General features: G+C 41.0%; 2 protein-coding genes across 2 annotated transcripts; one reads left to right on the forward strand and one right to left on the reverse strand.

Moving 5' to 3' along the window:
* Window positions 1-394: 394 nt before the first annotated feature.
* gnpat2 (glyceronephosphate O-acyltransferase 2) lies at window positions 395-8715 on the forward strand. The gene is made up of 16 exons (XM_080883122.1): window positions 395-524; window positions 2264-2464; window positions 2555-2731; window positions 2901-3030; window positions 3179-3306; window positions 3413-3488; window positions 4348-4499; window positions 4602-4732; window positions 5122-5363; window positions 5867-6124; window positions 6200-6279; window positions 6514-6654; window positions 7468-7567; window positions 7667-7760; window positions 7879-7940; window positions 8145-8715. The coding sequence occupies exons 1-16, from the start codon at window positions 513-515 to the stop codon at window positions 8195-8197; spliced, it is 2037 nt and encodes a 678-aa protein (XP_080739248.1). The 5' UTR covers window positions 395-512; the 3' UTR covers window positions 8198-8715.
* Window positions 8716-8809: 94 nt separating this feature from the next.
* On the reverse strand, window positions 8810-10622 carry LOC308397285 (uncharacterized protein). Its single transcript, XM_080883123.1, has 2 exons — window positions 10145-10622; window positions 8810-9519 (listed from the first exon to the last, which is right to left on the reverse strand). Exons 1-2 carry the CDS (start codon window positions 10206-10208, stop codon window positions 9002-9004), a joined length of 582 nt encoding a protein of 193 aa, XP_080739249.1. The 5' UTR covers window positions 10209-10622; the 3' UTR covers window positions 8810-9001.
* Between the last annotated feature and the right edge of the window lie 155 nt (window positions 10623-10777).

A 10777-nucleotide genomic window follows, 5' to 3' on the forward strand; every position in this document is an offset into this window, starting at 1 on the left:
TCTTGGGGAGTTTGCAGTTTCTCTGAGTGTTGCCTTTTAGGGTGAATTTGATGGGAAGTGCACTTCTGGGAAGATTGACAGCTGCCGTGAATGTCACATGTGAATAATCTTAAGCACATCTGAATGCTCCAAACCAGCAAAACTGACAAAAAAAAACAACGATAATTTAATCAGTCCCTGTGGAGTGCACGCTCAGTTGATGTTTAATTCTTGGTTATGTTTCCTCCAAAAATATTCAGACATTTTTTTCCACATCAGACAAACTCGAGATCACTTAAAACATTAGCTATCGCACTCAACAGCGCGCGTGGGGTGAGGGGGGTTACTTGGGAGCAGAGGGTTGAGTATTACAATATGCGGGAGGAGTTTCCAAAACCCAGGCACACCATTGGCCCCGGGCCCCGAAGTGCTGCATATTTCACGCAGTGTGGAGCGAAGATAGCGTCCAAGCACAAGAAAGACAGTCATTGAGGCCAGTCACCAGTCAGCTTCAGTGTTAGTGTCCGCAAAGAATGACGAGTACGGTAAGAAGCAAGTTTTAAACGCGTCTGTTTTTATCTTCTCTCGGGCCCGTCGACGCTTTTCTTTAAACCTTTCAAAGTTAGCGGCGACTATAAAATATATAATACCCAGAAGGAGACCGCCTGAAGGAAACCTGTAGCGATGTTCGCTTTTGTCTGCCTTCAAGCAGGGCTTGTTTTTGCTGTTAATTATGCAGGCAGGGGTGTCCTGTGGAGCCTGGCCGCCTTAAGCTGCTCAAACTTTGGCCTACTAAGAAAAACAGCGACTGTATGTAAGCCGCTGTTGCTTAATAGTTTTTCACCAGCCAGTGTTGGCAGGTCACAGCAGCCTGCAGAACAGAGCAGCGAGGAGATAACGACTTTTATGGTTTTAACTCGATAAACTTTGTGATTTAATAATTTAATTTGTCTCAGACCACTTTTCCAAAGTAACAATACGTCAGTTTTTCCTTACTGTTAAAATAAACAAAACTAGTGCTTGTATAAAAGGTTAATAAACAATTAACACATTAATGGGATAACTATAGGGATGCGCCCGTTGTAAAATAACAGTTCAAAATAACAGTGTGGTGAATAGTTGTTGTCCACATATATTATCTTTTACCCCCGCCCCCTCTTTTTTATTTTATTTTATTTACCAAAGAAATAAAGAGTCTTACAAAACTACAGTCTGCTCTATAAGAATTATAGCATTTTTAAAAATGTATTTATTTCTGTAGTTTTTGTCTGTTTTTTTTGTGAGCTTGCAGCTTTAATTCAAGGGTTTTAAGAAAGTTTTGCATTAAGTGCCTTTAGGTTTGAATTTAATAGCTAAAAAGCTGCTCTGCTGGTTTGACTATTAAAGGACATCCCATTTATTTTTGCTTGAGATGCTTTTACCGTATGCTTTAGGTCATCATCCATTTGCAGTGTCCGATCAATTTTGCAGCACTTGACTGAGTCCAAGGCGAGAGTGTAGCCCTGTACACTTAACAGATCATCCGGCTTCTTCAATCAGTACTTACATCATCAAGAAACACCAGTGATCCAGCTTCACTAGCAACCATACCATACCATACCATACCATACCATACCATACCATGCCATAATGTTACTGCCACCATGTTTGGCAGATGATGTGGTACGCCACGGATCATGTTCTTAGTCATGCTTTGGTCTTACTGTCATTCTGGTACAAGGAAATCTTTGTTTAATATAAATACACGCGAACTTTCGGAAGTTGTTGTGATTGGCAGTTTATTATTTTTGCAGAATGAACCAGATTGTAGAGTTTTTTACTATGTGTCTGATAGATTTATTTCAGTTTACATTTAACTTCTGTAATAAAAATTCAAGTGAAAAGCTACAAAATGCAAATTCACCAGTTGGAATCAATGCCACATATTTTATTAGCTTTATGTGTTACGAAATAACAAGGGAACAACCTAACCTTGTCATGAAATTGCTTATCAGTCAACTGTCCAATTAATTTATAACCTCTGAAAATGGGACGCTGTGCATACAAATGGATATAATTCCTAAATGGGTAATGCAGTAAATTTGTTAGACCCCTTGAATTAAAGCAGAATGTGTACAGTATAAAAAATGTGGTGCTAATAAATCCGTATTCAAAACAATCTTGCTCTGTACCCACGTTACTGAGTTGGTAGATTAGTAGTGTTGTTGTTGTTTTCTATCCTGTTACAGATGTTCCAACATCTTAACTTTGAGACTTTTAACATAAACCTTACTCCTTCCTTCAGTATAAAGATTCAGGCACTGCAAGCCTGAAGGATGAGGAGGAGTTTACGGATATATTGGAGGAGAGGAGATGCACAACTGATCTTGGCTATGCCCTGAGAACCTTTAACCCTCAACCGTACAAAGGAGCCCCATCCAGCTCCACTTCTGACCTCAAGAAAGCTGTACTGGAGTCCCAGTATCTGCGCTATATTGCCAAAGAGGTCAGTCATTTTATTTATTAAAAAAATATAGTTTTTACTGTTTTGTTGTCAAAATAGTCAGTTTTTCCTCCCCTACATTTTCCCTCTCAGATTGCCTTGGAGACGGGGTCATCCGTGGAGAAGGTGAGACAAGAGGCTCGTGGGATTTTGGAGGAAATGTCTCACAATCTGCAGCTGGGGTTTATCAGGCTGATGGCCTACACTGTCAATAAGGTGTTCAAGAGACTCTTCAGAAGCATCTATGTCAACATGGAAGGACTCAACATGGTCAGGACTCATCAGAAATCAATACACTTTAATCAGTTATTGGCCAGTTTGTTTCAACAGTAGCTCTTTAGAGGTCACACAACCATTCTGATAGATTTGCTTTACTATAGTATTTACTACTATTTACTATACAGAGAACCTTGGAAGTTAAAATTTTCTGTCACTGCAGCTGCAGCAAGCCATCCAGGAGAGTCCTGTGATCCTGATGCCCAATCACAGGAGTTATGTGGACTTCTTGATTGTCTCCTTCATCCTGTTCACCTACGACATCCCAATACCTGTCATAGCTGCAGGAATTCGCAAGTATCTATTTGAATTAAGACAACAAAGTGTTATTTAAATCATACTAATTATACACAACATTATATCCATTTTGATTGCATCGTAGCATCCAAATATTATTATTATTATTGTTTATTTTTTTGTTCCGACTCCTTCTCTTTAAAGCTCTTGCAAGCATGAAGGTTGTTGGAGAGATTCTGCGTCGCTCCGGAGCTTTCTTTATCCGAAGAGCAATCGGCTCTGACAAGCTGTACTGGGCGGTGCTGTCAGAATATGTCCGAACAATTGTCAGGGTAAGACAAGGACTTTTTAAAAGTATTCCTAAGTGCATCTTTGGCAGTCAGCTTCTTTAACAATTAAAAGAAGAAGGCTTCCAACAGCTTAATGTGTTTTTTGTAGACAGGATGTGCTCCTTTGGAGTTTTATGTAGAGGGTTTCAGGAGTCGCACACTGAAGTCTGTGGTGCCAAAGCTTGGTAAGTGTCTAAATGTACACCTTTGTTGTTTTTGTTGCTGTTCCCCAGGATATCAAAGTGTGTGCATCTCATTATTTTGGACTTTTGTTTTTTTTTAGGTTTTGTTGCTTTAATTTTATAGCAGTTAAGCATGATGACCTTTTTCTATGGTGGCCCGGGGAGGTCAAATGCACTGCAAGATAAGAAAACACCAGAAAAAAGAAAAATCCAGCACAAGCAGACAAAATACAACTGAATAAAACAAAGCTGAAATGGTGAAAAAACAAACAAAGAAAAAACAACCCACAACAGAATTTGAATAAAACAATTGAAGTAGGGAAAGAAAAAAGAAATTTCACTAAATGCAACAGAAGAGTTTCTGGAGAGACAATAAGGTGATGGACCAAAACATGAAAACAATTACACTTAGACTCACTTAAAAGATTCATTTAATAATGTAGGTGTTTGCTATTAGCTGTTTACTGTTAGCTTGTCACTTCCACAGCTGGTCCATCACATTATTGTCTCCCCAAAAACACTTCCATTGTGTTATGTGAGGTCTTTTTTGTTTTTTAGGGTTTGTTTTGTGAGATTTAGCTGTGTTTTTTCTATTTCTGTTGTGTTTTATTACAGGTTTGACCTTAAAGGGCCATTGTACCCTTTTCATTGTACAGTACTTTACTTTTGCACACCAAGGGATCATGCACTCACAGTTTAGGATATTTTAATTGTGAAAAGTCAAACAAGTTTACAGTATTTTTAGATCATTTTGTGTAATTTGAATATTCTTTTCAACTTATTTTTATTTCCATATGTATTTTTACATATTTACTTATACATGTTTTGAGCATCTTGGTGCCACATCTGTATTTGTCTGCAGGTATGATGGACATGGTGCTGGAGCCATATTTTAAAGGTGAGGTGTTTGACATTACGCTGGTGCCCATTAGTATCAGCTATGACAGAGTAGTGGAGGAGTCATTGCTTGCACTTGAGTTGTTGGGTGTCCCCAAACCCAAAGAAAGCACCACCGTAAGTTTCGTCTCATTGCTGACTTGATAACATTTCCCATGTAATCTTTGGTCCTGAAAGATATGAAACTACAGGCCTCTTGCCCTCGCTCTTTCACTGCAGGGACTGTTTAAAGCTAGCAGAGTTCTGCAGGAAGATTATGGCTGCATGCATGTGAACTTTGGCCGCCCCCTGTCTGTTCGACAGCTGTGTGAGGGAAAGATAAATCGGAGCGAGTACAATCTCATACCAAGGTACAGATTTGCTTTTTTTTTCTGTTTATGCAAGACATGGTAGCCATGTGTGCCAAAGTCACAATTGGCTGTAGCTAAAAATTGTGAGTACTGAGTATACACCAACCAAAGTGAGTATTAAATGATTTTATGATTTACCATTTATGTATTCTGTTAATGTAATCTCCATTAGTGATATATAAGCAGTTCAAATGAAGTGCATAAAACACCTTTTACATTTTTGAAATGTGTTTTTATTTATTTTTTCTTACTCATAGTGAGTGTAAAATGAACCAAATCAACAAAAGCATAACAAGTGTAACAGTGATACAACTTAAATGAATATTTTTGTCGTTGTAAACCTTCAAAGCCTGTATGTAACTTTAGAATCTACCTTGTTTTCTGTTTAGAGATCTTCCACAGAGACCAAGTACGGAGATCCAGGACTGTGTGAACTGGGTGGCTCATTTGATTGTGCGAACCCAGGAGGAGGGCTCATTGATCAGTCCTTGGTCTCTGATGGCTTGCCTGTTGCTCCAGGCTCCAATCACAACTTTAACAGAAGAGGGTTTGCAGTGGCATGGGCTCACGGAAAAAACACTCTGGCTCAGGAAGCTGGTGCTGGACTTCAGGGGCCGTCTGAACTGGCCTGGTGAGTGGGCCAGATGGATTTCAAAGATATCAATTTATTTTAATTATACTGTGTAGAAAGCAGCAGCATCAAGCTTAGGGTTAAGAACAATATAGGCTTTGCTTATAGTGGGCATTTAATGAAGCTTGCTTTCCCTTCAGTGACCAGCAGGTGTCCTTAGCATATTGCATTGCTAGACAACCAGACGCTGTTAATGCAGAGGAGTAACTGAGTAGTTTCCTTGCTGTTGCATAGGCTCCTTTTGACCCGGTCCTGTGTGGATCACAAAGATTAGGTGAATGCAAGTTGGCACAAGTGTCCAGAATCACTTAGGAGATGTTCAGTGGATTAATGCACTTTAAGTAACTTATCCTAAGAGGACTCCACTGAACTGTCTCAGTTCACAGGTGTCCTGTGTGTGGACATTCACACATGCAGGCACGTGTGCACACTTCAACACACACACATGCACGCATGACTTTCTGAAGGTCATGTGACCCTCAAACTTTACACCCGTTTTGCAGCACACACCACAGACTCAGACGTGATGTCATCCACCGTGGCTCTTCATCACTCCATCGTCCATCATAAAGCGGGCCGTGTCTGCCTGGTTCAGGATGGAGACCCTGCGAGCCAAGATCCACTCAGCCCAGAGGAGGGTGTGATGAGGACGGCGGCGGCGGTGCTGATGCTGGTTTCCTACAGGAATCAGGCGTTGCATGTCTTTGTGCGTCCAGGAATACTTGCTACTGCCATCCACATCACAAAAAGCACACAGAAGGGTAAATGTTAGGTGCAGTTGCAGATTCTGAGTCTCATGAATGGACACATCTTGTTTAACTTTTTTCTGTTCACAGATGAGCTGTTCAGCTTCTTCTGCTTCCTGCGGGACGTCTTCGCCAATGAATTCATCTTCATCCCTGGCAGGGCATCGCAGGTAACAGCCATGTTTGTCGGGATCACGATTATTCTGTGCATGAACTGGGTAAAAGGCCAAGGTCACTGTAGCCTCTCGTTTATCCAATTCCCAGGAAGAGCTAATGAAAGAAATTTTGTGCTTATAGTGCTTCAGTGTTTTGCTACTATCATATTCATACACACTTGTGTGTGATTAACAATGAGACAGATTATTGTTACTCATATTGCATATGTCTGCCCCTCCATCATTTAGGACTTTGACGAGGCATGTTCACTCCTGCAGAAATGTGGAGCAGTCCACATGAGTGAACAGGAAGTGACCGTGTTGGAAACGGGGCTGGAAGTGTTATCCTTTCTGCAGAAGCTGCTGCAACCCTTCTTAGACTCATATCAGGTCCTTCTAACTTGAGTATCTCTCTCTGTGATTAAGTGTATTTCGTGGAGAGTGACTGTTGTGAAGATTCTTGGTTAGATGTTGTAAAGTTTTTTTTCTTATTATGGACCTTCTATTGTATTCTAAGAAATGTCATTAAACATTAACCACTGTTATCAGATAACAGATTATGACTAACAATCATGGCATAGTTTCTAATGACATAAAGAGACATGCTGTAGGTGCATCTTTGAAACTTGAAAAATTATAAATATTGTCATTAAGACATTTTATGACCATAAAGAGTTCAATTTTGTGGGAGCTTATCTGCATTAGCAAAAGTATATCGAAAACTTTTTGTCTTTTAGTAAGACAAATACAGTTTTGTGTACTTCCTGGTTTACATATATTAAGATTATCTTTAGAGAGGAGATGCAGTTCATATCACTGAGTCTGAAACTAAAGACACGAGTCCTGCTTATGTGATTTAAAATGGATATTCCAAACATCAGTTTATTTCCATCTTGTGTCTAATGTTTATAGACTTATAGATTTATAGATGCACAGTACAATATTTAATGACTTCAAAGAATCTCTTGCAACTTCACAGTAACCATCAAATGGTGGTCAAGATGGTTTACAACTAAACTATTAACCATTTGGAAAACATTAACATCTGCTAACATGAAAATTATTTGTAACATTGTTAACTTACTATTGACTAAATTTTAGGCAAAGCATTTATTACTTTTTGACCATAATTTGACTTTATTTCCACATTAATATACCAACGTTTTAATTATGTTTTGGGGTTTTTTTTCCCCTCATGTCCAGCTGATCTTCAGGTACTTGTGTGAAAACGGAGCTCACGTGTTTACGGAGAAGCAGTTCCTACCTGCTGTGCAAAACCTGGCTACAAAACTCATCCTCTCAGGTAAAACTGAGTGTGTGGAATGACCTCTGAACTCTAGAGTTGTCTGCTACCTGGTAACTTGCAGATAACTCACAGTTTTTTGGGTTTTTTGTTTTGCAGGTGATCTTCACACCTTTGAAGTCCTCTCTTCTGACACACAGAAAAATGTTCTTTCTGCACTGCGGAGACTGGAGGCAGTGACAAAGTTGAGGGCGTGAGTAATGAGATTAAACCTACAGCCCTGTTTGGTTTTAAGCTCATTTTCTTTGGTGGTTTGAGAAGCTGTCCATAATGCTGATGCCAAAGTTACACATGCACTCTTCTCATCTCAGGTCCCAGCAGAACGAATACAAAGTGAACAAAGCAGCTGTCAGAAGAACTGGTGACATACTCTGTAAGATTATTTGTGATATTCCAGTAAAGATAAAGCTGCTGTTTTGTGTCCGTCTTGAGAATTTTGTTCTATTTTTTACCTTGCTGTCTTTAAAATGATCAGATTATTTTACATATACAATTACCGATTAGCTTACAGTTGTTTACTACACCCGCCTGAGGGATCTTTCTTATTTTTGTTTTTGTTCCTCTTCTTTCACTGTAGCTGGGAAAATCCCCCCTGAGAGCCTCCACGCTATACCTGACGCAAGACTTTAGTGTCAAGTAGAGTAAATCCATCTTCAGTATCAGCTCACAGTCCTGCTCCCCCCATCCCCAAACTTGCCTGTCTCTTCATTACTTCTTCTTCCTCATTTTCATCCCTGTGGTCTCTTTAGCAGTTTGACTGTGTAAAGATGCAAATGCAATCTGAGCTCACAGGCAAAATACTTGATCCCGGATGCCAGCCAGACTTAATCTACTGAATGTTGGCTACCTCTGTGTCCTTGCTGACATGCGTTTGAGACCTGAGAAGGCTGAGATGAAGCTAAAAAGCCCTGCAGGATAAATGTTGGTGGCCTATTGCTGATTTAGTTTGACTGTAACCAGAATCAGTAGGTGAATAATAACATACTTTCTATTGCTGATCCTTATTTTTTTGGTAAATATATTGCCATAGATGTATTATTAATGACTGAGATAATGAATAAGAGAGCACTTTAAAATAAACTTGGTTGCCAGTAAGATTTGGTATAAAAGAATGTAGCAATAAAGCTCTAAAGGCCAAAACAAGCAAAGATGTCAGGTTTTGTTTGATTGAGACATTTATTTTCTTTACATTTCCATAAATGTGAAACAGTTGTAACAAAATGCACCATAGTTTATTCGTCTTTTCCCACACGTGCTTAAATATAATTTATTTGATTCCGTTGGTAACTAATTCCCCTCAACAGTGAGTGAAAACCAGAAGTCAGAGTTCAACCTCCTGCCCTCCCTGCAAACCAATCAACACTCTGCTGTACTTCTAACCCCTCAGCAGTTAGAAGAAGGCCCCTTATGTGCCAATTAGCCACGGGAAAAAGATTATCTGTACACGGGTGGCACGTCAACCTTAATGCGTAAAGCGCTCACGGGGTCTTGACAAAACACCGAGATGTATTCCAGCACTTTGGAATTGAGCCTCTTCTCGCCCTCTTTCGCCCTTAGCCGCTCTTTGTCCCACCTCTCCTTCTCGCCGTTCATCTGTGAGAACAGGTTGATCTGGATGGTGCGCAGCGTGGCCGCCAGGATGTAGAAACCTCCCTGCAGCATATGACAGAAAGCGGCCCCGACGCTCAGCGCTGCGCCCATCATGTTGGGCACCGTCTCGCACACCACGCACATGCCCTCCAGAAAGTGTAGCGTGCCTTTCCTGGCCAGGGGTTCGCTCTGATGGAGGTAGCCTGGAGGAGAGGGGCCCTGCTGGGCATGGTTGACCCAGTACCGCGCGCTGTCGTAGAAGTGCGTGGCGGCTCGGCGCAGCGGGAGCAGGGCCAGGTACAGGTGACAAGCGGCTTTGGTCAGAGCGTGGAAGAGCAGCCGCAGCTCAAGCACGGCGTTGCCTGGAGATAAGAAGGTAACAGGGTCAAGCTGGAGTCTAAATTAACACCGTGGCTAATGTCGAGAACCACAAACAGCGTCTGCCACTGGATTAAAGTCTGCTCACCAGCCGGCTGGGCGGCGGGTATACTGAGCACGCAAAGCGAGCTTTCGGCAAGTAAAAGTACCCTGACAACCACCTGACCTAAAGCACAAACCATTCACTCTCTAAATAAATACTCAAAATTGTTTGTATTGCCCCCTCTCCCCGCCCCGTCATCTCGAAGCAATCAAGTGTGGTTGCCTCATCAAAAGAGTTTAATAAAACATTATTAATTATGTAATATATCTTATTTTTTCATTTAAAACGTACAGAAACGGGAGGTTTTGGTTAGTGACGCGATCTGCACCACCTGCGCCCATTTTAGCTATTTGTGTCATTTTGGGACACAAACTATTCCCTAATCTGTAGAGTCTCATCTGCTCAGTGCATCCACCTTTCGAGGGAATACACTCGAAATATGAGCTACAATAGAATCCACAACCACTTTAACATGTTATGTAGAGTGATTCCTGGTCTCTTGTGCCGTACGTTTATAGGTTAGTGGACAGGTGCCATAAAACCATTAAAAAGCCGTTTTCCCTTACCGTCTATAAAGCAGAAAATCCAGAGTAGGGCAATACTCGCTGCCAACAAAGTCCACCAATCCATGTAGCCTCCCCCCTGTGCTGACCCCAGCAACGAAAAGCGAGAAAGAAATGAAAAAGACGAAGTTATGATCTGGCCAAGCCCTGCCCTGCCTCTTTTACGCAGCTAATACCCAAACATTAAGTCGTCGCTTTCTCCGCAGGAGAACCGTCAAAGCGCACCTCAGGTGTCAACCGGCGCATTAAGTCCTAGAAGCAAGGCTACAACTCTTGAACCTACTGCACCGTGTAGCGGAAGTTTTTATTGGCTGGAAGACCCTCATCGGGCGTGAAAGGTGTCGCCTAAAGAGACTTTTCAACCTTTGGGACTTTAAACGAGTTTACCCTCTTATTTTTTTTAAATATAAAGTGTTATAAGTAAAAATCTTATAAGAATATTTTTCTTCTTGAAGTGCATCTATGCTGAATTTTTTTGTAGTTTTCCCCACCTTTGCCCAAACATCTGCTAAATATGATGACCTCCTAACATTAGTTATTCAGCTGATCTCTGCGCACATTAAAGAGGATCCAACAGTCAGAGGGTGCATGACTCGTCTAGACTTGCATAATCTGAGCACAGATGTGGGGAAATCA

Source organism: Rhamphochromis sp. 'chilingali' (genome assembly GCF_963969265.1).
Source record: "Rhamphochromis sp. 'chilingali' genome assembly, chromosome: 5".
NCBI lineage: Eukaryota > Metazoa > Chordata > Actinopteri > Cichliformes > Cichlidae > Rhamphochromis > Rhamphochromis sp. 'chilingali'.